This window comes from Bison bison, unplaced genomic scaffold (genome assembly GCF_000754665.1).
Source record: "Bison bison bison isolate TAMUID 2011002044 unplaced genomic scaffold, Bison_UMD1.0 scf7180017864346, whole genome shotgun sequence".
Classification (NCBI taxonomy): Eukaryota; Metazoa; Chordata; class Mammalia; order Artiodactyla; family Bovidae; genus Bison; species Bison bison.
In genome coordinates this window covers 1,653,940-1,679,295 of record NW_011494918.1, presented here as the reverse complement: position 1 = coordinate 1,679,295, position 25,356 = coordinate 1,653,940, and the positions used below count along the sequence as shown (strand labels likewise).

Below are 25,356 nucleotides of genomic sequence, written 5' to 3'. Positions count from 1 at the left end.
CTCCCAGCAGCAGGTCTTTTCCAATGAGTCAACTCTTCGCATGAGGTGGCCAAAGTACTGGAGTTTCAGCTTTAGCATCATTCCTTCCAAAGAAATCCCAGGGCTGATCTCCTTCAGAATGGACTGGTTGGATCTTCTTGCAGTCCAAGGGACTCTCAAGAGTCTTCTCCAACACCACAGTTCAAAAGCATCAATTCTTCGGTGCTCAGCTTTCTTCACAGTCCAACTCTCACATCCATACGTGACTACTGGGAAAACCATAGCCTTGACTAGACAGACCTTTGTTGGCAAAGTAATGTCTCTGCTTTTCAATATGCTATCTAGGTTGGTCATAACTTTTCTCCCAAGGAGTAAGCGTCTTTTAATTTCATGGCTGCAGTCACCATCTGCAGTGATTTTGGAGCCCCCCAAAATAAAGTCTGACACTGTTTCCACTGTCTCCCCATCTATTTCCCATGAAGTAATGGGACCAGATGCCATGATCTTCATTTTCTGAATGTTGAGCTTTAAGCCAACTTTTTCACTCTCCACTTTCATTTTCATCAAGAGGCTTTTTAGTTCCTCTTCACTTTCTGCCATAAGGGTGGTGTCATCTGCATATCTGAGGTTACTGATATTTCTCCCGGCAATCTTGATTCCAGCTTGTGTTTCTTCCAGCCCAGCGTTTCTCATGATGTACTCTGCATATAAGTTAAATAAGCAGGGTGACAAAATACAGCCTTGACGTACTCCTTTTCCTATTTGGAACCAGTCTGTTCCATGTCCAGTTCTAACTGTTGCTTCCTGACCTGCATACAGGTTTCTCAAGAGGCAGGTCAGGTGCTCTGGTATTCCCATCTCTTTCAGAATTTTCCACAGTTTATTGTGATCCACATAGTCAATACACATTAGTGGCTTCCAAAAATGTTTAACTACAACCTACAGTACTACTACTATTAGTAGTAGTACAATAAGAAATAAATCTTTTTTGTGACCCAGTGTACTTATTCATGGATTTCCCAGGTGGCACAGTGGTAAAGAACCTGCCTTCCAGGAGACGTGGGTTCGATCCCTGGGTCAGGGAGTCCCTGGAGAAGGAAATGGCAACCAATCCATTCCCGTATTCTTGCCTGGAAAATTCAATGGACAGAGGAACCTGGCATGCTATAATCCACGGGGTGGCAAAGAGCCAGACACAACTGAGCAACTGAGCACATCCATACTTATTCATAAATAGATGTTACTCTTACTTCATGCTACTTCCTATACTGCTACTTTTGTTTTACTTTTCTGCCATTCAACACACACACACTCCTACACACAAAATCACATGCTGGTCTTGACCTATTACATTGATCTCACAGCAAATCACTGTCTTCCTGTATTCAATGCCTCAGGAATTCCCTATGATAAAAAAGCCTGCTTCACTTTGTTACTTTGTTCAGCAGTTAGACATCAGTGTGCAGGGGAAGACTTTTTCTTCTTGGCATGACTCTTATTCCCCCAGGGCAGTTGATTTGTATTAGGTTGGTGCAAAAGTATTGTGGTTTTGCATGGTTGAAATTTGCTATCTGATATTGGAATACATTCTTAAATAAATGTGGTTATGTTATACATTGTTTTAATGCACATTTCTCACTTTGTTTTTTGCTAATGACTTATTACTTCCTGTGTATTTTATATTTTTTTTAGACTAGGAAATGATGTTAGACAAAAAGAAAATTCAAGTGATTTTCCTATTTGAGTTCAAAATTGTTCATAAGGCAGTGGAGACAGCTTAGACCAACAACACATTTGGCCCAGGAACTGCTAACAAACATACAGTGCAGTGCTTGTTTGAGAAGTTTTGCAAAGAAGACGAGATCCTTGAAGATGGGGAACTCAGTGGCCAATGGTCAGATGACAGTGACCAACTGAGAACAATCACTGAAGCTGATCCTCTTACAACTGCATGAGAAGTTGCTGAAGAACTCAGTGTTGACCATTCTATGGTAGTTTGGCATTTGAAGCAGATCAGAAAGGTGAAAAAGCTTGATAAGTGGGAGCCTCATGAGCTGACTGCAAATAAAAAAAATCGTCATTTTGAAGTGTCATCTTCTCTTATTCTATGCAAAAACAATGAACCACTTCTCAGTCAGATTGTAATGTGCACTAAAAAGTGAACTGTGTATGACAACTGACAACAACCAGCTCGAAGTGTTTGGACCAAGAAGAAGTAACTGGTGACAACCAGCTCAGTGTTTGGACCAAGAAGAAGCTCCAAAGCACTCCCTAAGCCAAACTTGCACCCCAAAAAGTGTCGTGGTCACTGTTTGGTGGTGTGCTGCCATTCTGATCCACTACAGCTTTCTGAGTCCTGGCAAAACCATTACATCTGAGAAGTAGGTTCACCAAATCAATGAGATGCATCGAAAACTGCAATGCCTGTAGCTGCTTTAGTCAAGAGAGGGAGCCCAGTTCTTCTCCACGACCACACGTTGCACATCCAGTGCTTCAAAAGTTGAATGAATTGGGCTATATAAAGTTTTGCCTTATCCACCATATTCACCTGATCTCTTGCCATCTGACTATGATTTCTTCAAGCATCTTGACAACTTGTTGCAGAGAAAATGCTTCCACAACCTGCAGGAAGCAGAAAAATGCCTTCCAAGAGTTTGTGGAATCCTGAAGCATGTATTTTTATGCTTCAGGAATAAACAAACTTATTTCTCATTGGCAAAAATGTGTTGATTGTAATGGTTCCTATTTTGGTTAATAAAGCTGTGTTTGAGCCTAATTATAATGATTTAAAATTCACAGTCTGAAACCACAATTACTTTTTCACCAACCTAATAGCTTGATTTGGAATGAAGGGAAGAGAGTTTTTGCAGCAGGGTTTTGAGAGGCTCAGGTTCCTGTTGGTTGTATGGACTATAAGTATATAGGTTGAACTGGGTGCAAGAAAGCATTTTTGCATTTGATTTAGTGCTCAAAATAACCCACTCTGAGAAATAAGTATTTCTGTTCCTGTTATTACAGAAGCAAGGAAAAGTTGGGGGGTCAGGGAAGGCAGGAGGGGTATCTCTTTACTATCTTCAGTTAAAGAAGCTTTAAAATGTCATACCATTGTCTTCTGCTGTTTCAGAAAAGTGATTCATATGTTCTCCACAGCTGAAGGACTGCTGACCCAGAATGACAAGATAACCCCTGATGGGCTCCAGGAGGTGTTTGAAACCAATGTCTTTGGCCACTTTATCCTGGTAAAAAGGTTTTAGGCTTCGTAAGCAACACTTAGTGCTGCGATCCTAAACACGTTTGCAGATATGTCCAGTGCTGTGTTGTTAAGCTCATTAGTTTATGGCCGGCATTTCATCTTTGAGTGTTTAAATGGGGTGATGACTCTTTGAAAACATTGCTTCCCTGAAGCAGCCTGCTGGTGTATTTTTTCCTTTGGACATCAACTTCAGAGAGCGGAAAGTAAAATATGAACACACAAGCGCTTTTAGAAACAATGAACAGAACTGAGGAAGTGCACAAGTCCTGTTCTACATGGTCTTTGAAACTGGGCTTGTCATTAGATAGGATGGGGTAACAGACAAGACACTATTAGACAGTACTTTAATCTTTTACTGTCTTGATGTGATTTCTTAAGCATCCAAACTGATGTGTTACAATTCCAGGCATGCATATAAAGCTAAGCAAGGGATGTGCAAATTGCCTAAGTTGTTCTGTGTTCTTGCCTCACATTTAGTCTCATAAGACAGCTTTACTACCTAGATTAAGTAATGCCCAGCTCTGTTGCCAGTTGCTTTTAATTCTTTGGTATTAGAAGAACTCTTTCTGATGCATAGAATTTGTATCTCTGACACTTTTAGATTTATGATCAATTTTTTTTCACCTTAAATATAATTTCCCTCATAATTGGACCTCCTTGAGGGCTAGCTGTAAATATAAATATAATAACTTAAGATGTACATAAACATTGGAATATTGTGAAACCACTAAAAGAAAAGATCTTTTGCACTTAGATGGGATAGCCATTAGTATTTTATTATTGAGAAGAAACAGCTGGTTGTGCTATGTATAGTGTGGCCTCATTTGTATAAACAAACACACAAATGATACAAATGAAATTGGGAACCCCTTTGAACTGGGGTACCAGAATATCAGAAGTGAGTGTGAGATTCATGTACATTCTAGATCCTTTAGCACTTAAAACACAATGTGGTATTGCTTTTTCAATGATAAAAGTTAAAATATAGTCAGGATAGGATTGAATTAATATTTGATCATGTTTTATAACTCTTCAGAGATTCATCTAATATATCTTATGTTTTTATAATCCTCTCATTCTTTGCCCTCTTTTTGAGTTATTAAATTAGTTGGCAATGATAGAGAGTAAGTTAATGTTAGTATTAATAGTCTGTCAACTTTTTGATGAATCTACTGTTTAAAACATCAAGTTGTTAAGGAAATCTAGTATTTTGGGGTAATCCAGTTTGGGGGAATGGCAGAGGAGAGTTGTGACCAAAGGCACAATTATCACAGGTGTCCTGGTGACATGACTTAACATTGTGTATCCTTATGTATGTAGGCCTAACAGCAGGGGTTTGGGGATTGATTTATCAAATAAAATAACAGGAAGGCTTATGATGCCTTCTACTCTCTCCAAATTATTTTTAGGAATCTTACCACTTTGTGGAACACAAACTTGGATTCTAGGTCCAGGTATAAATGTGTTATGTGAATGGTTCCATCCCCAGTTTGATTATAAATGATCAAAATTTTGTTAGATCATTAGAAGAAGACTAGAGATAGTTAGAAGACTAGAGATAATTTCTGTAAAGTTCCAGGTACAGTGCAGTATACATTGTGGAACCAGATAACTGAGTTAATCTCATGTTCATGGATTCTCTTGATTTGATGTAAATATTCATTGCAGATCTGCAAGCATTCCTAGATATTTCTTTAATAAAATTCTAATTTTAGGATAGCTCTAGATTTACAGAATTATTGCAGAGAGATTTTCTGCATACTCTAGGCCTAGTTTCCTCTATTATTATTATCTTTTGGCTGCATCATGCTGCGTGTGAGATTTTAGTTCCCCCACCTGGGCTTGAGCCTGCACCCCCTTGCGTTAGAAGCTTGGAGTATTAACCACTGGACCACCAGGGAAGTCCCAGTTTCCTCTACTATTAACATCCTACATAGTTTGGTAGATTGTCACAGTTAGTGAACCAATGTTGATATATTTCTATTAATGAAACTCCATACTTTATTCAGATTTATTCAATTTTGTGTGATATCCTTTTTCAGTTCTAGCATCCCATTTAGTAGTTAAATCTCACATTACATTTAGAAGTCAAATCTCCTTAAGCTCTTCTTGGTCGTGATAATTTCTCACACTTTCCTTGTTTTTGATAACCCTGGCAGTTTGGGGATTACTGCTCAGGTGTTCTGTACATGGTTCCTTATTGGGATGTGTCTGTTTTCCTCATGACTAGATTTGAGAAAATGTGTTTTTGAAAGGAAGGCCACAGAGATAGAGTGCCAGTGTCGTCACATCCTGTCAGTGTGTCTTATCAGTGTTGACGTTCTCTTTGATCCGCTGACCTGAAGTAGTAGTTGTCAGGTTTTTTCCTTTGTCAAGTTGCTTCTTTCTCCCTTAGTAGTCTTGTGGAAGAGAGTTACTTTGTGCAGCTCACACTTGGTGGTGCTTGGCCTTCTTAACCATGGAGAAGCTATATGAATTATTTGGAGTTTTTCTGCAAGGGAGATATGTCTGTTCTCCTCCACTTAATTCTTTATTCAGCCACTTATTTATTGGCCTATTATTCCTTAGTAAAGCTGAATAAAGGCATTTGTGACATCCATGCAGATTCATGGATATGCATTTTCTCCTTTGAATTATAAACATTATTTTCTTACTCGAATGATTTTAGCTTGGGCCATTGGACCTCTTTCAGTTGGAACTTTTATATCTTTTTCAAAAACTTTTATGGAAGTATAGTTGATTTACAATGTTTGTTAATTTCAGGGGTACAGAAAAATGATTAAGTTATATATACATGCATATGTATATCTATATACACACATATCTTCTTTTTCAGATTCTTTTCCTGTATAGGTTATTACAAAATATTAAGTATACTTCTCTGTGCTATATAGTCCTTGTTGGTTATCTTATTTTATATATAGTAGTGTGTCCCCCCCACCTTTACCCTTGGGTAACTGCAAATTTGTTTTCTATGTCTGTGAGTCTACTTCTATTTTGTAAGTAAATCCTTTTGTGTCACTCTTTTCTAGATTTCACATATAAGTGATATCATGTATTTGTGTTTCTCTGACTTCACTTAGTATGATAATCTCTAGGTTCATCCACGTTGCTGCAGATGGCGTTATTTTGTTCATTTTATGGCTGAGTGATATGTGTGCTTGTGTGTATGCACACACCACATCTTTATCCACTCATCTATCGGTGGGCATTTAGGTGGTTTCCATGTCTTGGCTATTGGAAATGGTGCAGCAATGTGCATCATGGTGAACGTGTCTTTTTGAAGTATGTTTTGATAGCTCTGTTTTTAATAGAGCTCTGTCATACTGTTCTCCATAGTGGCTGTACCAATTTATATTCCCATCAGCAGTTTAAGAGGTTTCCTTTTTCTCTGTACCCATTCCAGCATTTGTTATTTGTAGACTGGTGTGAGGTGATACCTCATTGTATTAATAGTTTTGATTAGCATTTCTCTAATAATGACTGATGTTAAAAATCTTTTCATGTGCCTTTTGGCCATGTGTGTATCTTTGGAGAAATGTCTAGATCGTCTACCCATATTTTGATGGGGTTGTTTGTTTTTGGATATTGAGCTGAATAAGCTGTTTGTGTATTTTGGGATTAATCCCTTATGGGTTGCATTGTTTGTAAGTATTTTCTCCCATTCTGTAGGTTGTATTTTTTTATATTTATTTTTTCAATTTATTGTTTTACTTATAGTTTCCTTTGCTGTGCAGATGCTTTTAAGTTTAACTAGATCCCATTTGTTTAGCTTTGTTTTTATTTTCATTACTCTAGGAGGCATATCCCAAAAGATATTGTTATGATTTATGTCAAAGAGTGTTCTGCCTACGTTTTCCTACAGGAGTTTTATAGTATCTGGTCTTACATTTAGATCTTTCATCCATTTTGAGTTTATTTTTGAATGTGGTATTAGAGGATGTTTTCATTTCATTCACTTGCATGTAGCTGTCCAGTGTTCCCCATGTCAGCTATTGAAGAGACCTTCTTTTCATGCTATGTGCTTCCCTCCCTTGTAGATCATTTGACCGTAGGTGCGTGGGTTTACTTCTAGGCTTTCTTTCCTGTGGTACTTCTATATCTTTGACATAGCCTCATCACTGTGGCTTTCGGGTTTTGTTTTGTGCATGTCCTTCCTGACACCACATGATGTTTAAGACTCACGTTATATATTTCCTATCCCAGTCTCAGAATCAGACATTTCTCTGAGGAGATCTGTTTCCTTTTATTGGAGGATGGTATTAGAAACCAAGATCTGGTGCTCCTTGCTGTTGAGATAGCATGTGCTTGTAGGCCCTCTCAGCTCACAGAGCAAGGACATATCTTGGTTTTGTTCAGTCTCCCAGTCATGTCTGACTCTCTGTGGCCCCATGGAACTGTAGCACACCAGGCCTCCCTGTCCCTCACCGTCTCCCAAAGCTTGCCCAAGTTCATGTCCATTTTATCTGTGATGCCATCCAGCCATCTCATCCTCTGATGCCCTCTTCTCTTTCTGCCCTCCATCTTTGCCAGCATTAGGGACTATTCCAGTGAGTTGGCTGTTTACATCAGAGGACAAAAATGCTGGAGCTTCAGCTTCAGCATCAGTCCTTCCAAGGAATATTCAGGGTTGACTTTCCTTAAGATTTGACTAGTATAATATTCTTGCCGTCCAAGGGATTCTCAGGAGTCTTCTCCAGCACCACAGTTTGAAGGCATCAATTCTTTGGCATTCTGTGTTCTTTATGGTCCAGTTCTCACAACCATATGTGACTACTGGGAAGACCATCACCTTGACTATACAGACCTTTTTGGAGAGTAATGTCTCTGCTTTTCAATATACTGTCTAGCTTTGTCATAGCTTTCCTGCCAAGAAGCAACCGTCTTCTGATTTCATGGTTGCAGTCACCTTCCACAGTGATTTTAGAGCCCAGGAAGAGGATATCTGTCACTGCTTCCACCATTTCCCCTTCAATTTGCCATGAAGTAATGGGCTGGATGCCATGATCTTAGTGTTTTTAATATTGAGTTTTAAGCCGGCTCTTTCACTCTCCTCCTTCACCCTCGTCAAGAGTCTCTTTAGTTCTGCTTTGCTTTCTGCCATTAGAGTGGTATCATCCGCATATCTGAAGTTGTTGCTGTTTCTCCCTCCTATCTTGATTCCAGCTTGTAACTCATCCAGCCTGACATTTCTCATGATATGCCCAGCACATAGGTTAAGCAAACAGGGTGACAGCAGACAGCCCTGTCATACTCCTTTCTCAAACTTGAACTAATCGGTTGTTCCATACGGGGTTCTAACTGTTGCTTCTTGACCCACATACAGATTTCTCAGGAGATAGGTAAGATGGTCTGGTGTTCCCATCTCTTTAAGAGCTTTCCACAGTTTGTTATGATTCACACAGTCAAAGGCTGTAGCGTAATTGACGAAACAGATGTAGATGTTTTTCTGGAATTCAAGGAAATATCTATGTGCATGCTAACCCATTTATATATAAATATCTATAAATATTTTGTATGTAACATCTGAATCTTTATTAAGGTAAACATGAGTTCACACTGATGTCTCTGACTCTAATCCCTTACCACATGGATCAGTCTAAACTCCTTCTCTTGCTTACTTGTGGCCCACTCTACCAATGACACACCTGTTCAATTCTAGTGTACATTTATATTGGTTTCAAAATTGTTATCTTGTAATCCCTTGGTATATTTTGATACTTTTTTTTTTGTTTCTTTTATTCCTCATTCAGATTCAGGAACTAGAATCTCTCCTGTGTCACAGTGAGAGTCCATCTCAGCTCATTTGGACATCATCTCGCAATGCAAAGAAATCTAATTTCAGCTTTGAGGATGTCCAGCACAGCAAAGGCCAGGAGCCCTACAGCTCTTCCAAATACGCGATTGACCTTCTGAGTGTGGCTTTGAACAGACACTTCAACCATCAGGTAGCCTGTCTCAGCAATATGGAGATGGCAGGGCAGTGTTTGCTGAACGAGCACTGATTGCTTAGTAAAATGGCTGGCTCCCTATTGTAGTGTGAAGATGAAATATTGTTTCTTGAGCAGAATTGCTGTGAGGACAAGGTAAGACATGACAAAGAGTGGCAGTTGATGTACAGGAAGTTTTAGAGCAGAGATAATGAGCTCCAGACTTGTAGGTATATGGGGGTTCATTTACCAGTCTGTAGCTCCTCTGGAGCTATAATTTATATAACAGAATGACACTACTAACAATATCAGTAGCTCCTGTTAAGCATTTGCCGTATGTGTCACTTAATACCTTTCCCGTCACCGTGAGGTGGGTCTGAGTATTCCTATTTTCATAGGAGGACACTAAAGTTTGGAGTCCTTATTAAAGTCATTTACCCAGAAGTCACACAGTCAGTAAAGGGTAGAGCTCAGAGCTGAGCTCAAGGCTGTCTTAACTTCAAGCTTGGACTTTTCCCATCAAGCCGTGCTGCCTCCAGTGTTATATCCAGTGTTACAGGACAGCCGGCAGTTAGAAAGCCCTTGGAGAGTGAGGATCTCTGGTGAGGCTGCAGAGGTCTGTCTTTTGAGGACTGGATTTAGAGAACAACCCTTGTCAGACATGCTGGCTTCTGTGGCCTCTGTGGTCTGGAACTTAGTGCTTTTTTGTATGTTTCTCTTGCCCAGGTCCAAAATTTTAACTGGAAATCTCCAGTCTCTCCTGTGGGCATTTTCCTTTGCTTGCTTTGACTGTGTTTTTTGAATATGGAACTGGGGAGAAATTTAACTCCGACAATATTTACAAAAGCTGACCATTTTTAGGGTACTGACCCAGGCTGAAAATTGAGGAGGAAGGAGAAATAAAAGGCAGTGCAGAAACTATTTGCCCTTAAGGGGCTGTTTTTGATCATCCATTAGATACAGCAGTCTAAACCTTATGTAATGGTTTAGATCTGGTTGATTCTGGAATGGAGACCTTCATCAGCTGGAATTCTCACTTCTGAGAACTGGCTCTTAGGATTAAACCTCTTAGTGAAGAGGATGGTATAAAAGTAGAAGCTATGAGCACATTCTCTAGAACTGCTTTTGAATTCTGGCTCTGTCACCTCGGACAGATTATTTAATGTCTTTGTACTTCCAGTTTCCTCATCTGAGAAACAGGGTTAATAATAGTGTTTGCCTCATAGATTTGCTGGGAGGATTGAGTGATTGGAGTGGTATGAAGCACTGACAACAATGCTTTGTGTTAGAATGTGCCTGTGTATGTGTATGTATCTGTACATATGTGTACTATGTGCATGCATACATGCGTGAGTATGCCTAGCCATGTGCACATGTGTGGGTTTTGTATGTTTGTGAACATGTGTATGAAGGTGACTATGTGTGGTTATGTGCTCATGGCTGTAGGTGTCTGGTCATGTGGTCTGCATCTGTTCATGTGTGTGCTTATGTGTTTGTTTGTTGGCTGTTGTTATTATTGTTATTATTCAGGCTCAGTGTGTTGGTCCACATGTGAGCCTCCTCCTGAGATTTCTTGGGATGTTTAAAAACTTGTCACAACTGCTTGTCCTCTGGAAACTCCCTTTTAGGGATAAGGTCAGAGTGGATTTAGCTTCTTTTTTCATAAAAAGCTCTGAAATTTTGCTTGTCTCAATTGTCAAGTTTTGGGATTTCATCTTTAAAAAAAAAAAAAAAATTTAGCTAATGCTGCCAGCTCCTTTAAAATCTGTGTGATTGGTTTGTAGCTCATGATGGTTGTACCTTGGCTTTTATGAAGAAAGAAGTAGCTAAGAAAGAACTACCTCCCTTCGAAGACTTGTATGACTGGAAATGTTGGATCCCTACAGGCTGCCTGGGAGAAGGCAATGGCACCCCACTCCAGTAGTTTTGCCTAGAAAATCCCATGGACGCAGGAGCCTGGTAGGCTGCGGTCCGTGGGGTCGTGAAGAGTCGGACACGACTGAGCGACTTCACTTTCACTTTTCACTTTCATGCATTGGAGAAGGAAATGGCAACCCACTCCAGTGTTCTTGCCTGGAGAATCCCAGGGACGGGGCAGCCTGGTGGGCTGCCGTCTATGGGGTCGCACAGAGTCAGACATGACTGAAGCGATTTAGCAGCAGCAGCATAGGCTGCCTGATAGACTTTACCTGTCCATGAATGACTCCTCCTGTCACACAGCCTTGAGAAATACTCAGGGTCGTCACGCTCATTCCTTCAGATCAAATGTGTGAAGGGACTTCAGTTTAGGTAAGATGGCCTCCTTGCTTGTTTCTTTTGTTGCTCAATGTCAGAAAGTCGTGTGTGTTGAAAGCCCTGGATTTTAGTTCACAGATGTCTTCATTTAGGGCTGAATAGGTCCTAACTGTCCCTGGCTAGTTCCCAGATTAAGAAATTCTCCTTAGCTATCTTTGGGGCAAAATATTTGGGAAGAATTTTTGGTCTGTAAAGTTCCTGACTTTTTTCAGAGGACTGCTGGTCAGTCAAGGGGATTCTTAGGTCTAAATTATCCACGTCAGGCACCGCCAGGCCCTGCAGCAGTGAATAAAGGAAGCCAGCCTTCTAGCTTCTGATACTCAGGGTGCTTTCTGTCCCCTGAACTGACTGTGGTATCCTGGTACTTTCTATTTTTGTTTAAAAGGAAAAAAAAAGTTAAAGTAATAAAAATATGAATTAAAGTGAGAGTGAAAGTAAAAGTCAGTTGTGTCCAACTGACTTCGTGTTTGCAACTCCATGGACTATACAGTGCATGGCATTCTCCAGGCTGAAATCCTGGAGTGGGTAGCCTTTCCCTTCTCCAGGGGATCTTCCCAACCCAGGGATAGAACCCAGGTCTCCCACATTGCAGGCAGATTCTTTACCAGCTGAGCCAGAAGGGAAGCCCATGAATTAAAATAGTCAATATCAAAATAAGGTGAAATGTGAAAATTAAACCGAGTAAGCTAGTAAAACAAATCCCAGTGTTCTAAGGATTACTACAGACCTTTCTATTATTAATATGTGCCATGTGTTAACTGGGGCTCTTTTTATAAAACAGGTCTTTCTAAAATGATGAGTCCAGGGCTAAGAACCTGATTTAGAGATCCTCAGTTAGAGGAGGTCTTTGTGGAATCACACCCACCTCTCCGGTGCCTCGAGCTAGAGCCCTAGGCCTTGTGTTCCTGCAGGAAACAGAGACACACTTGAGGTTTAGCTGTCTGTATTTACTAGAGTAGAAACTTCTTTCAGGCAAAGACTTTCTTTGTATGGCTCTCTTATCTCTCACTGCTCATTTTGATTGGTCAACTGATCTTCAGTTAAGCCATGGAAAACACAGATAATCAGTCCTGCTTTTCTCATCCAGCTTCAAGCTTGGTTACTCTTTGTTCTCTGAGTTACTTGAGAATAAAAGACTTATCAAGTGCCTCTCATAGTGGGTTTTCAGTACGGGATTCTTAAATTAAAACGGTCTACCCAGCTACAAGGACAGCTTAGAGCATCAAGCCTTGGCGCCCTGGCTTCCTGGCTCATTTGTGTTTCTCCTTTATTAACTGACATAGAGGCAGGCTCAATGTGTATTGAATTAAAATGAACTGCTACCCCTCTCTGTGCCCCCAGGGTCTGTATTCCAGTGTAGTGTGCCCAGGTACGATGCTAACCAATTTGACATATGGAATTCTACCTCACTTTGTGTGGATGTTAATCATGCCAATCATATGGCTGGTAAGTGATACATGCTTCTTCTCTTGATTTACTTAAGCTGTTCAAGTTGGAACCAAAAAGATGTGATTAAGGGTTGGGAAGTGCTTTAAGTAATTGAACTGGAAGGTGGCAGAATTCCATTTCACTCAAAAGTTTTGATGTTACCATGTAATCTCTGCTTCATACTGCCTGATACTCCCACTGTACCTCCATCTTAGTGAGCACTGTTTGTTAAGGGAATGTTTCTTTGATCACGCACCATATAGCCCAGGAGTTCTATGATTATATAATTTTGAGAAACCTGCGTTAAGTGATATCAAACTGGATTTCTCTGAGCTTTTAATATAGTCACTTGCATTAAAATTTCCCAAGGAGGGTATGATTGTGCATTGTATGATCACAGTGTCATGTTTTTGCTTGTTTGTTTTGTTTGTATTTTGAGCATCCCTCCAGCACTCATTAGAAAATGCTGCTTTCAGGAAATGTCCTTCCCTTGTAGAGCTCAGGAAGAAGTATCCTGTTTATGGCAGGCATGGGAAAAAGATGACAAGGACATATGCCTTCATGTTAAAAGTGGTTGACTTGGAGTAATGGGGATTAAATGATGGAAATTATTTCTTGTTTCAATTTATTTTCTGAAACTGAAAAAATACTCTATAATAAGAAATGCAGTGTGTCTTTTTTTAACATTTAAATGGATAATGCTTTTGTGACTCTAGACCACCACAGAATGACTACTGTTTTCTTTTTCTCAGTTACGCTTTTTTGCAAACGCTTTCACGTTGACACCTCACAATGGAACAGAAGCACTGGTATGTTACTAGAGTTTTAACATGTTGTATTCACTTCACAGATGTAGACTGTAAGTTCACTGGGTTAGAAACAATCTTAACAGAAAAGATGAGAACAGACTCTGTATAAGCAAGGACCTGTTTAGGACTAAGGTGAATCATAAGGTGAAATGCTGGTCGTTAGGAGTGAACTTTGAAAGTTCAGTATGTTTTCTGGCACTGAGTACCATGGTTCTGGGCTCAGTGCTTCTGTAGAAGCAAGAGACATGAGCAGCCAGAGGAGAGCGGAGCATGGAGTACTGTCGGGGCAGGCAAAGCAAGATGTTGGCTGGGCAGTCAGTGTGAGATTTCCCACGGCGAAGGTGTGTTTCATGGGTCAAGAGTAGAGGCGACAAAGCCCAACTCCATTTCCCAATATGAAGATTCTCTTCTCCTGTATTAATAATAGAGAATTGAGTTATTAACTTGATTAGAAAACCAGTTTGTTTCCTTAAGTCACTCATGCAGATGGACCGCATGTGTTTCTTCATCAATGGCAGACATTACTAATGGATCATAATACTCTGTTCTGTTGTACATAAATGATGTCTCTGAATATTTTTCAACTGAAGGCCCCAAAGACATTCCCTACCAGTGGATGAGAATTGTCATACAAGATGAAATGTATTTGTCCTCTGTGCTTTATACCATCTGGTTGAAATTCCACTGTATTAAAAGTCAGTTCTATGTGTGTGTTTCCCTCACTCCACTTAGCTCCTTCAGGGTTTTTGCTTTGTATTTTGGAAACCTGAGAGCCTATCACTATTACTTATTTCTTAATATATTTGTCCAGCCATTTAGAATAATGAATGATCATTTAGGGGTTACTCCTTCCATACATTTACGACACTGAAAGGCAAATCTAGAGGTCAAGTATATATTGTGTCAGAGGAGTAGGAATAGTTAAAATTCAGAATCTCCAGTTGCTAAGGAGCTTAGAGTCATGTTTGAAAAAAAGAGTGAATTGAGAAAATAGACAAGAAAATAAGACATTCTATCATCTAGTGGCAAGTACTCTAGGAATGATCAGAAAGGAGGATCACCATGGGGCTGGACCAGTTGGAGCAAGGCTCTACTTACTGAGTCAGGCTTATTTGGGCTCTGAAGAATAGGTTGAATTTAATAAGATGAGTGGCATGCTCCCAGAGTCACGTTCAAAAAGTCTGTGACCTGGTGTAATTTCCTTCAGCGTGGATGAGTAGGATGTCATTACCACTTAGTGATGATTGTATATGCTGCAGATACAGATGAGGGTTTGAGCACATCACATGTGTAGCAAGAATCTCTTCAACCTTTGGTTGAATAAATTTTATCTCCTTAAATGGGCTGAGCTTGAGTGGCCTAGAATACAGTAGTTAGGAATGTGGACTGTAGAATTATAGTAATTCTGTTCAAATTCCAGTTCTCCTGTTTCTGACTGTGAACTCTTGGGCACATTTTTTACTTGCCTAAGCCTTTTATTATTAGCTGTAAAATAGGAATTACGGGAGTAAATGAGAGAAGGCTTATTGTAAAGGATTTTGTGTATTTCAGCATGTAAGATTTTAAAGAAAACCATCTTAATGAAAATAATGTAGTGTTGGCATGTGAACTGACAGCTCAATGGAATAAAATAGAAAGTTTAGGATAGGCCCAAAGCATATAGGTGTTTGATATATTATAATGATGCAGAAAATCAGTGAGGGTAAAGATGGTTTATTCAACAAATGCTGCCAAAAAATAGAATAGGATCTTTTCTACATACTTTATAGTCAAATAAAATTCTAGGTAAACTATAAGATTTATGTATAAAAGTAAGAATGTATAGTTACTTGGAAAAAATATGGGGACATTTTAAAATAATTTAAGAGTGCAGAGGCTTAACTATTCCCAGGAACTCTAGAAAACTGAAAAATTTGATTAAATAAATTAAAAAAAAATACATGACTAAAATTCTCACTATATAGATACTCAAAAGATTTGCCACAAAATGGAAGAAAAATACCTGCTACCCATAACATAGATAAAGGTTAAATTTTCTTTTCTTTTTTTTTTATCACAAAGATAAGACTATATAGTTTATTTTATTTTATGCATTGGTCATTCCCATAAAATGCTTGGCTCACATTATAAAATCCTGTTAAAAACAAAACAGTACAAAAAAGTTTTTGGAGTTTAACTAAAGCATTAGAACTTGATAAGCATATAGCTGATTAACTTCTCACTTCATTGTACAGCAGAAACTAACACACTATTTTAAAACCATTATGTTTCAATAAAAAATACAATAAAATATGGAAAAAAAAAGATTTTGAGGCCTCGTGTAAGCAAAGAACAAAATATGTGCCCCTCTTTCACCTACACTTACAAAGCACTTGCTTTTTAAAAAGTTTTTTTTATTGAAGGATAATTGCTTTACAGAATTTTGTTGTTTTCTGTCAAGCATGAATCAGCAATAGGTATACATATATCCCCTCCCTTTTGAACCTGCCTCCCATCTTCCTCCCCATCCCACCCCTCTAGGTTGATACAGAGCCCCTGTTTTAGTTTCCTGAGTCATACAGCAAATCCCCATTGGCTATCTATTTTACATATGGTAATATAAGTTTCCATGTAACTCTTTCCATACATCAAACCCTCTCCTTCCCTCTGTGTCCATAAATCTATTCTCTATGTCTGTTTCTTTATTGCTGCCCTGTAAATAAATTCTTCAGAACCATTTTTCTAGATTCTGTATATGTGCATTAGAATATGATATTTATCTTTCTCTTTCTGACTCACTTCAGTGTGTATAATAGTTTCTAGGTTCATCCACCTCATCAGAACTGACTCAAATGCATTCCTGTTTATGTCTGAGTAATATTCCATGTGTATATGTACTACAGCTTCTTTATCCATTCATTTGTTGTTGAGCATCTAGGTTGCTTCCATGTTCTAGCTATTGCAAATAGTGCTGCAGTGAACAATGGGATACATGTGTCTTTTTCCTCCTCAGGGTTTCCTCAGGGTAAATGCTTAGGAGTGGGATTGCTGGGTCATATGGTGGTTTTATTCTTAGTTTTTTAAGGAACCTCCATACCGTCTTCCTTAGTGGCTGTATCAATTTACATTCTCACCAACAGTGCAAGAGCATTCCCTTTTTCTCCACACCCTCTCCAACATTTATTGTCTGTAGACTTTTTTGATGATGGCCATTCTAGCTGGTGAAAATCATAAGATACTGATGAAAGAAATCAAAAATGACATAAACAGATGAAGAGATATTCCATGTTCCTGGGTAGGAAGAAGCAATATTGTGAAAATGACTATACTACCAAATGCGACCTACAGATTCAATGTGATCCCTATCAAATTACCAGTGGCATTTTTCACAGAACTAGAACAAAAAATTTCACAACTCATATGGAAACACAGAAGACCCTGAATAGCCAAAGCAGTCTTGAGAAAGAAAAATGGAGCTGGAGGAATCAACCTTCCTGACTTCATATTATACTACAAAGCTACAGTCATCAAGACAGTATGGTACTGGCACAAAAACAGAAATATAGACCAACGGAACAAGATAGAAAGCCCAGAAATAAACCCAGTGGGTACCTTATTTTTGACAAAGGAGGCAAGAATATACAAGGGGGCAAAGACAGCCTCTTCAGTACATGGTGCTGGGAAGACTGGACAGCTACATGTCAAAGAATGAAATTAGAACACTTCCTAACACCATACACAAAGATAATCTCAAAATGGATTAAAGACCTAAATGTAGGACCAGAAACTATAAAACCCATAGAGGAAAACAGGCAGAACACTCGATGACATAAATCAAAGCAAGATCCTCTATGACCTGCCTCCTAGAGTAATGGAAATAAAAACAAAAGCAAACAAGTGGGACCTGATTAAACTTAAAAGCTTTTGCACAGCAAAGGAAACTGTAAGCAAGGTGAAAATACACCCCTCAGAGTGGGAGAAAATAATAGCAAATGAAACAACTGGCAAAGGGTTAATTTCCAAAATATACAAGCAGCTCATACAACTCAATACCAGGAAAACAAACAACCCAATCAAAAAGTGGGAAAAAGACCTAAACAGACATTTCTCCAAAGGAGACATACAGATGGATAACAAACACATGAAAAGATGCTCAACATCGCTCATTATCAGAGAAATGCAAATCAAAACTACAATTTTGATTAACTGGAAATTACTTACTGAATTTTACTAAAATTTACTAAATTTACTAGTAATTGACTAAAATTACTAAATTTTCTTAATTGTTAAAGGAACGTCAACAAATCAAGGAAAACAACCTATTGGAACAATGGGCAGAGGACGTGAACAGAGTTTTGAAACTTGTAATCATATGAAGAAATGCCTAATCTTATATGAAGAGAAATGCAAATTAAAACTATAATGAAAAACTTTCACCTCTGATTAGCAAAGATTAGAAAGTTTAATATATTGATGCTATATTGGCAGGGGCGTAGGGAAATGAGCACTCTGCCACACTGCTGCAGAGAGTAGACTGATACAGCCTCTGTCAAGGGCTCTTTGGCAATATTATGCAATATGATAAATACGCATACCTTTAAACCTAGCAATGCCATCTTTGGTATTAAATAAGATAAATATCTTATCTTAGATAAGATAAATAAGATATCTTCAAACTTACATAGAATAATTTAGTCATCATTCATCACAGTGATGTTTGTAATAGCAAAACTTGGCAAAAACCTCTGTATCAGTTGGAAACTTTATGTAAATTATGGCACATCCATAGAAGGTTGCGACTTTGAAAGAGACTGAAATTTTCATGTACTGGTTTGAAAGTATCTACAAGGCCTGTTGTTCAAGTGAAAAATGTAAAGCGTGGAATAGTGTATATTTTGCTTCCATTTGCCTAAGAGAAATGGATGTATTTGTTTTTTTAACCAAATACATTTTCTTTGGAAGAATATACAGAATACTAACATGAGTGCTTGCTTCCAGAGAGAACTGGGTGGCTAGAAAACTGAAAGGGAGGAAGAGTTTTGACTACCATGTACATCTTTTGATTGTTGTACATGTACATAGTCATCTATTAATAAAACTAAATATTACATCAGTGACCTGTACTTTGCTGTGGTGTCAGCTGAGTATCCTCTCGGAGTGAGCTCCAGTTCACATGTCCTGAGCTTTAATTTGAAGATTAAGGGAAAAGTCAGTTAAATATGGGAACTTTATAAAAATTTTCAAAGGATACTATTAAGCGGGCTGTTCTACTTTCTTCCTATAAATTATAGTTGTGGTTCATGCCAGCATCACAATTAGCTGATGCTATTCAGGAGGGTTGTCAGAATTTGTTTGGGGCTCTCTGAAGTGCTGATTAAAAATCCCCTCCAGCCTCACTCACTTTGGGCAGAAGAGAAGAGTCATTGACACCCTCTTCCTTTCCAGGTCTGGCTTTTCCACCAAAAGCCCGAGTCTCTCAATCCTCTGGTGAAATATCTGAGTGCCACCACTGGCTTTGGAAGCAATTATGTGACGTCCAAAAAGGTGACTCTCTTTGCTTTGTTTCATTGAAGAGGTTGATGGTGGGCTGGTCCCTGGGTTCCCAACCATGCTGCCAGCTGTCCAGCTTCTCTTCTGTGGGTCTCCCCTCTCTGCCATCACACTGGCCTATTTTCATTTCTTTCTGCTTTTTCCTGCCTTTCAGCTTGACACACCTTTTCTACACCTCAACTGCTCTTATCTGTCTTTTTTCTGATTCATTACTACGATTTATTCTTAAGATCTCAGCTTTTATGTGACCTTTTACATCGAGTCAGGTGCTTCCATGCTAGATTTTTTTGACCTCCTATGAAGGTCAGGAAGCAAGTTAGAACTGGACATGGAACAACAGACTCGTTCGAAATAGGAAAAGGAGTACATCAAGGCTGTATATTGTCACCCTGCGTATTTAACTTATATGCAGAGTACATCATGAGAAATGCTGGGCTGGAAGAAGCACAAGCTGGAATCAAGACTGCAGGGAGAAATATCAATAACCTCAGATACGCAGATGACACCACCCTTATGGCAGAAAGTGAAGAGGAACTAAAAAGCCTCTTGATGAAAGTGAAAGAGGAAAATGAAAAGGTTGGCTTAAAACTCAACGTTCAGAAAACTAAGATCATGGCATCTGGTCCCATCACTTATGGGAAATAGATGGGGAAACAGTGGAAAGAGGGTCAGACTTTATTTTTTGGGGCTCCAAAATCACTGTAGATGGTGATTGCAGCCATGAAATTAAAAGATGCTTACTCTTTGGAAGGAAAGTTATGACCAACCTAGATAGCATATAAAAAGGCAGAGACATTACTTTGCCAACAAAGGTCCATCTAGTCAAGGCTGTGGTTTTTCCAGCAGTCATGTATGAACGTGAGAGTTGGACTGTGAAGAAAGCCGAGTGCCGAAGAATTGATGCTTTTGAATTGTGGTGTTGGAGAAGACTCTTGAGAGTCCCTTGGACTGCAAGGAGATCCAGCCAGTCCATTCTGAAGGAGATCAGCCCTGGGATTTCTTTGGAAGGAATGATGCTAAAGCTGAAACTCCAGTACTTTGGCCACCTCATGTGAAGAGTTGACTCATTGGAAAAGACTCTGATGCTGGGAGGGATTGGGGGAAGGAGGAGAAGGGGACGCCAGAGGATGAGGTGGCTGGATGGCATCACCGAATTGATGAGTTTGAGTGAGCTCCGGGAGTTGGTGATGGACAGGGAAGCCTGGCGTGCTATGATTCATGGGGTCGCAAAGAGTCAGACACTACTGAGTGACTGAACTGAACTGAACTGAATGCCAGTTCTGGGTAGAACTCATACAGCAGTGGGCTCTTTGCTCCAAGGGTAAGCTCTGTGAAGAGGGGGATCACACCTGCCTTCCTTGCAAGTTCCCTTGCACATGGCACGTGCTCAAGAAATGTGATACAAGTTGAATGAAATATAAAGCATCTTACTAAGTGAAGTTAGCTTCCCTTTGTGTTCCACTTATGACAATTATTAGCTTTAATAGTTCGGTATTTGAAGAGGCAGGGGACCTAGTTTGGAGAAATGGGTGCTGTGTTTTGTAGACCCTGTTATCTAAAATGAAATTAAACATATTTACATAGTAGAAAATGAAAAAAATTATTGTGACCCCATAAGGATCAATTGTTATATTGTTGTCATGAGTAAGGTTTATTTCAGCCTCCCATTTTTCACTGCCTAGCTTATTGTGAGGAGGCAATGGCATAAAATAAAATTCAGTTCAGTTCAGTCACTCAGTCGTGTCCAGCTCTTTGCAACCCCATGGACTGCAGTATGCCAGGCTTCCCTGTCCATCATCAACTTCCAGCGCTTACTCAAACTCATGTCCATTGAGTTGGTGATGCTATCCAACCATCTCATCCTCTGTCATTCCCTTCTCCTCCTGCCTTCAATCATTCTCAGCATCAGAATCTTTTCAAATGTGTCAGTTCTTCACATCAGGTGGTCAAAGTTTCAGAGTTTCAGCTTTAGCATCAGTCTTTCCAATGAATATTCAGCACTGATTTCCTTTAGGATGGATGGTTTGATCTCCTTGCAGTCCAAGGGACTCTCAAGAGTCTTCTCCAATACCACAGTTCAAAGGCATCAGTTCTTTGGTGCTCAGCTTTCTTTATAGTCCAACTCTCACATCCATACATGACTATTGGAAAAACCAAAGCTTTGACTAGATGGACCTTTGTTGGCAAAGTAATGTCTCTGCTTTTTAATATGCTGTCTATGTTGGTCATACCTTTTCTTTCAAGGAGCAAGCGTCTTTTAATTTCATGGCTGCAGTCACCATCTGCAGTGATTTTGGAACCCAAGAAAATAAAGTCTGTCACTGTTTCCATTGTTTCTCCATCTATTTGACACAAAGTGATGGGGCCAGATGCCATGATCTAATTTTCTCAATGTTGAGGTTTTTTTTTTTAATATAAATTTATTTATTTTAATTGGAGGCTAATTACTTTACAATATTGTATTTGTTTTGCCATACATCAACATGAATCCACCACGGGTATACATGTGTTCCCCATCCTGAACCCCCTTCCCACCTCCCTCCCTGTACCATCCTTCTGAGCCGTCTCAGTGCACCAGTCCCAAGCATTCAGTATCATGCATCGAACCTGGACTGGTGATTCATTTCATACATGATATTATACATGTTTCAATGCCATTCTCCCAAATCATCCCACTCTCTCCCTCTCCCAGAGTCCAAAGACTGTTCTATACATCTGTGTCTCTTTTGCTCTCTCGCATACAGGGTTATTGTTACCATCTTTCTAAATTCCATATATATGTGTTAGTATACTGTATTGGTGTTTTTCTTTCTGGCTTACTTCCAACGTTGAGTTTTAAGCCAACTTTTTCACTCCTCTTTCACTTTCATCAAGAGGCTCTTTAGTCCTTCTTCGCTTTCTGCCATAAGGGTGGTATCATCTGCATATCTGAGGTTACTTATATTTCTCCTGGCAATTTTGATTCCGGTTTGTGCTTCATCCAGTCTGGCATTTCTCATGATGTACTCTGCATATAAGTTAAATAAGCATGGTGACAATATACAGCCTTGACATACTCCTTTTTCTATTTGGAACCAATCTATTGTTCCATGTCCAGTTCTAACTGTTGCTTCTTGACCTGCATACAGATTTCTCAGGAGGCAGGTCAGGTTGTCTGGTATTTCCATCTTTTTAAGAATTTTCCACAGTTTGTTGTGATCCACACAGTTAAAGCCTTTGTTTGGCATAGTCAATAAAGCAGAACTAGATGTTTTTCTGGAACCCGCTTGCTTTTTCGATGATCCAGTGGATGTTGACAATTTGATCTCTGGTTCCTCTGCCTTTTCTAAAACCAGCTTGAACATCTGAAGGTTCACGTTTCACACACTGTTGAAACCTGCCTTGGAGAATTTTGAGCATTACTTTGCTAGTGTGTAAGATGAGTGCAATTGTGCACAATTTGAACATTCTTTGGCATTGCCTTTCTTTGGGATTGGGATGAAAACTGACCTTTTCCAGTCCTGTGGCCACAGTTGAGTTTTCCAAATTTGCTGGAAAATTGGATTGAAGCAAATAAGTTAGCTAAGGCAGAGTCATAATTGACAGTGACCTTGTCTATATGTCAGTAGCTTGAGTTCTAAAGGGAACCATGCTCTCCACTTCCCATAGTATATGTTTACTGAAAATGAACCTAAGAACCTCCAGTGTATTCCAAACTATATTCTGTGAGATACTAGTTCCTTAAGATTTGCAAAAAGCAATTTGTCATCCAAGTAAGTCTGAGAAATGCTTCATATTATATCCCCCCTCTTTCAGAGACCCGCACTAGGCACATTATGCTAGCAAAGGCTTTGAGAAGTTGATACAGTTAGGAAATACGCCTGACATGTTTCATCCTGCTGTTTCTAAGTTGCTCTTGACTGTATGATGTTTTCGTTTCCTTTTAAAATTTAAGAATGCATAACAACATCCCAAGAAATTCTTTGGGAACTCTGTGCTATGTGCTCTGTTGCTTCAGTCATGTCCAACTCTTTGAGACCCCATGGACTGTAGCCTGCCAGGCTCCTCTGCCCATGGGATTCTCCAGGCAGGAATACTGGAGTGGGTTGCCATTTCCTTCTCCAGGGGATCTTCCTGACCCAGGGATCGAACCAGCATCTCTTGCGTCTTCTGCATTGGCAGGCATGTTCTTTACCACTAGTACCACCTGGGAAGCCGTCTTGGGAACTCTATTGTAAACAAATAAGCTTACTTTCAGGTCCTCAGAATTTGTTTGAATTTACATCTATTGATGTCAAAGGAGTGGCTGATTTACCAAGGGGATAAAATGTTTAATTCCGTAAACCAAAGGACTGTATTAGCATTTCTTGGAAATGCATCGCAGACTGTTTTTAACCTTCGATTAATTTTAGTAAGTCAGCTTTCTGCTGTTTAAAGATTGGGTTGAATTAAAGAGAGCTGTAATTCCTCTTCCAGTTACAACATGAAAAAAATGCTAACATGATTGAATGTAAATGTTTTTCCAAAAGGTTTTAAAGTTTTCTTTAATTTGTAGCCTTTTAGCTTTGGGGGCTGGAAGTTTGCTTTGCATACAATGTATCAGTTAAAATTAATTTTCTACATAAAACAAGAATGTAAAGTAAAGTGGATAAAACAAGATAAAAGCTAATATTTCTTGCATGTAAAGCAGTTTGGAGAATGGCAGCTTTGGGCTAGCCTGGCAGCTTGGCAGATTGTCAGGTATCCAGGTTCCCTCTGCCATCCCTGAGGTATGGTCCTCATCCTTATGGTTCAGGAGAGCAGTGTGAAGAAGGGAGAAAGAAAGGGGTGCCTCATTACCTTTAAAGAGAGTCCTGGGTAGTACCGCACACTTCCACTTATATCTCATTGGCCAGAATTTAGTCCATGGTACCATTAGCTTCAGTGAAGGCTGGAGACTTAGTCTTTCATCTGCAGGGCAGTGAGTTCAGCTAAGATCAGAGCTCTTTTATTGAAGAAGTTACTTACTAGGAGGTAAGTATCAGTTGTAATTAAAAACAAAATGTTGAGATTCCTAACATTCCCCACATGGCTTCCACCACAGCTTTCCTTCTGGGCCTTTTTTGGATTCTCTTACCTGTTATTTAAATGGAATCCTTTTATTCAAATACTGTTTATTTTTCCTTTCTAGTCATGCCTATCTCGCTTCTTTTCCAGATGGACCTAGATGAAGACACTGCTGAAAAATTTTACCAAAAGCTACTGAAACTTGAAAAGGAGATTAGGGTCACCATTCAAAAAACCAATAACCAGAACTGAAAATGATGCTCTCTGAAACATACTGTGCCTTTTGTGGGTTCTGGAGTGTGTGGGTTTCTCCTGAGTTGGACCATGTGCATTTGTGGTAAAAAGTGATTTCTGGTGGTCTCTTCATTGCAGAATCACCTCTACGATTATGTTTGTGTGTGCATGTGAGAAAAGAATGTCTGTTATTTTATCAGTCTTTAAGAATGATGTCACATCAGAGTCGAGCTAGAGTCACCCAACTGAGTACCTGTTTGCTCTGCTAACAAGAGCACGAGCTCTATTTCATGGGATGAGGTATTGACTTGAATAATTATGACACAGACACATACTGATTCTCCTTTGCACCTGCCCCAGAAGGAGGACGTACTACTCATTCTCTGAGTAGCAGTCTTAGCCTTGTTCTTCACAAGTAATTTTCCTAGGTCTTGTACCTTATTTCTTCCTCCACATGCCGCATTTAAAAATCCTAATACAGATGCCCATGTAATTAATCATCATAGTAACAAAAGTATATGTATTTGGGCCACTTGAATTATTTTCCCTGTATTTTCAAAGTATCTTTTATTGATATTGAGATAGTCCATGTTAATAGTGGGCCTGACCTTCACCACAGTTTACAAATTTATTACTGACCAACTTGTTTTCATGACATATTTTAGCAGATGTAATCCTGCACCAAAAATGATTTACTCAAATTGTTTCAATGAATTTACTCAGATTTTTCAATTGAATAATTACTGGTGGAATGTCTCTTAGTAGTGGTCGAAAGTGGTTAGGACTAGTTTGCATGATGTCGAGACAAAATGCTAAAATGCCTAGGTGTTTCAACCAACATCTGGAATATTAGAGTAATATTTTTAATGAGTTA

At 39.3% G+C, this 25,356-nt stretch overlaps 1 protein-coding gene across 1 annotated transcript in view; it reads left to right on the top strand.

Annotated features, from left to right (window-relative positions):
* HSD17B7 (hydroxysteroid (17-beta) dehydrogenase 7) overlaps positions 1–25,350 on the top strand; it is a 29,883-nt gene extending 4,533 nt beyond the window's left edge. Inside the window, exons 4-9 of the mRNA XM_010854665.1 lie at positions 3,104–3,218; positions 8,986–9,180; positions 12,799–12,903; positions 13,638–13,694; positions 19,119–19,217; positions 24,399–25,350. Of these exons, the coding sequence (XP_010852967.1) occupies positions 3,104–3,218; positions 8,986–9,180; positions 12,799–12,903; positions 13,638–13,694; positions 19,119–19,217; positions 24,399–24,500 (673 nt within the window). The 3' untranslated portion in view covers positions 24,501–25,350. The remainder of the gene's footprint in view (positions 1–3,103; positions 3,219–8,985; positions 9,181–12,798; positions 12,904–13,637; positions 13,695–19,118; positions 19,218–24,398) is intronic.
* Positions 25,351–25,356: the final 6 nt, after the last annotated feature.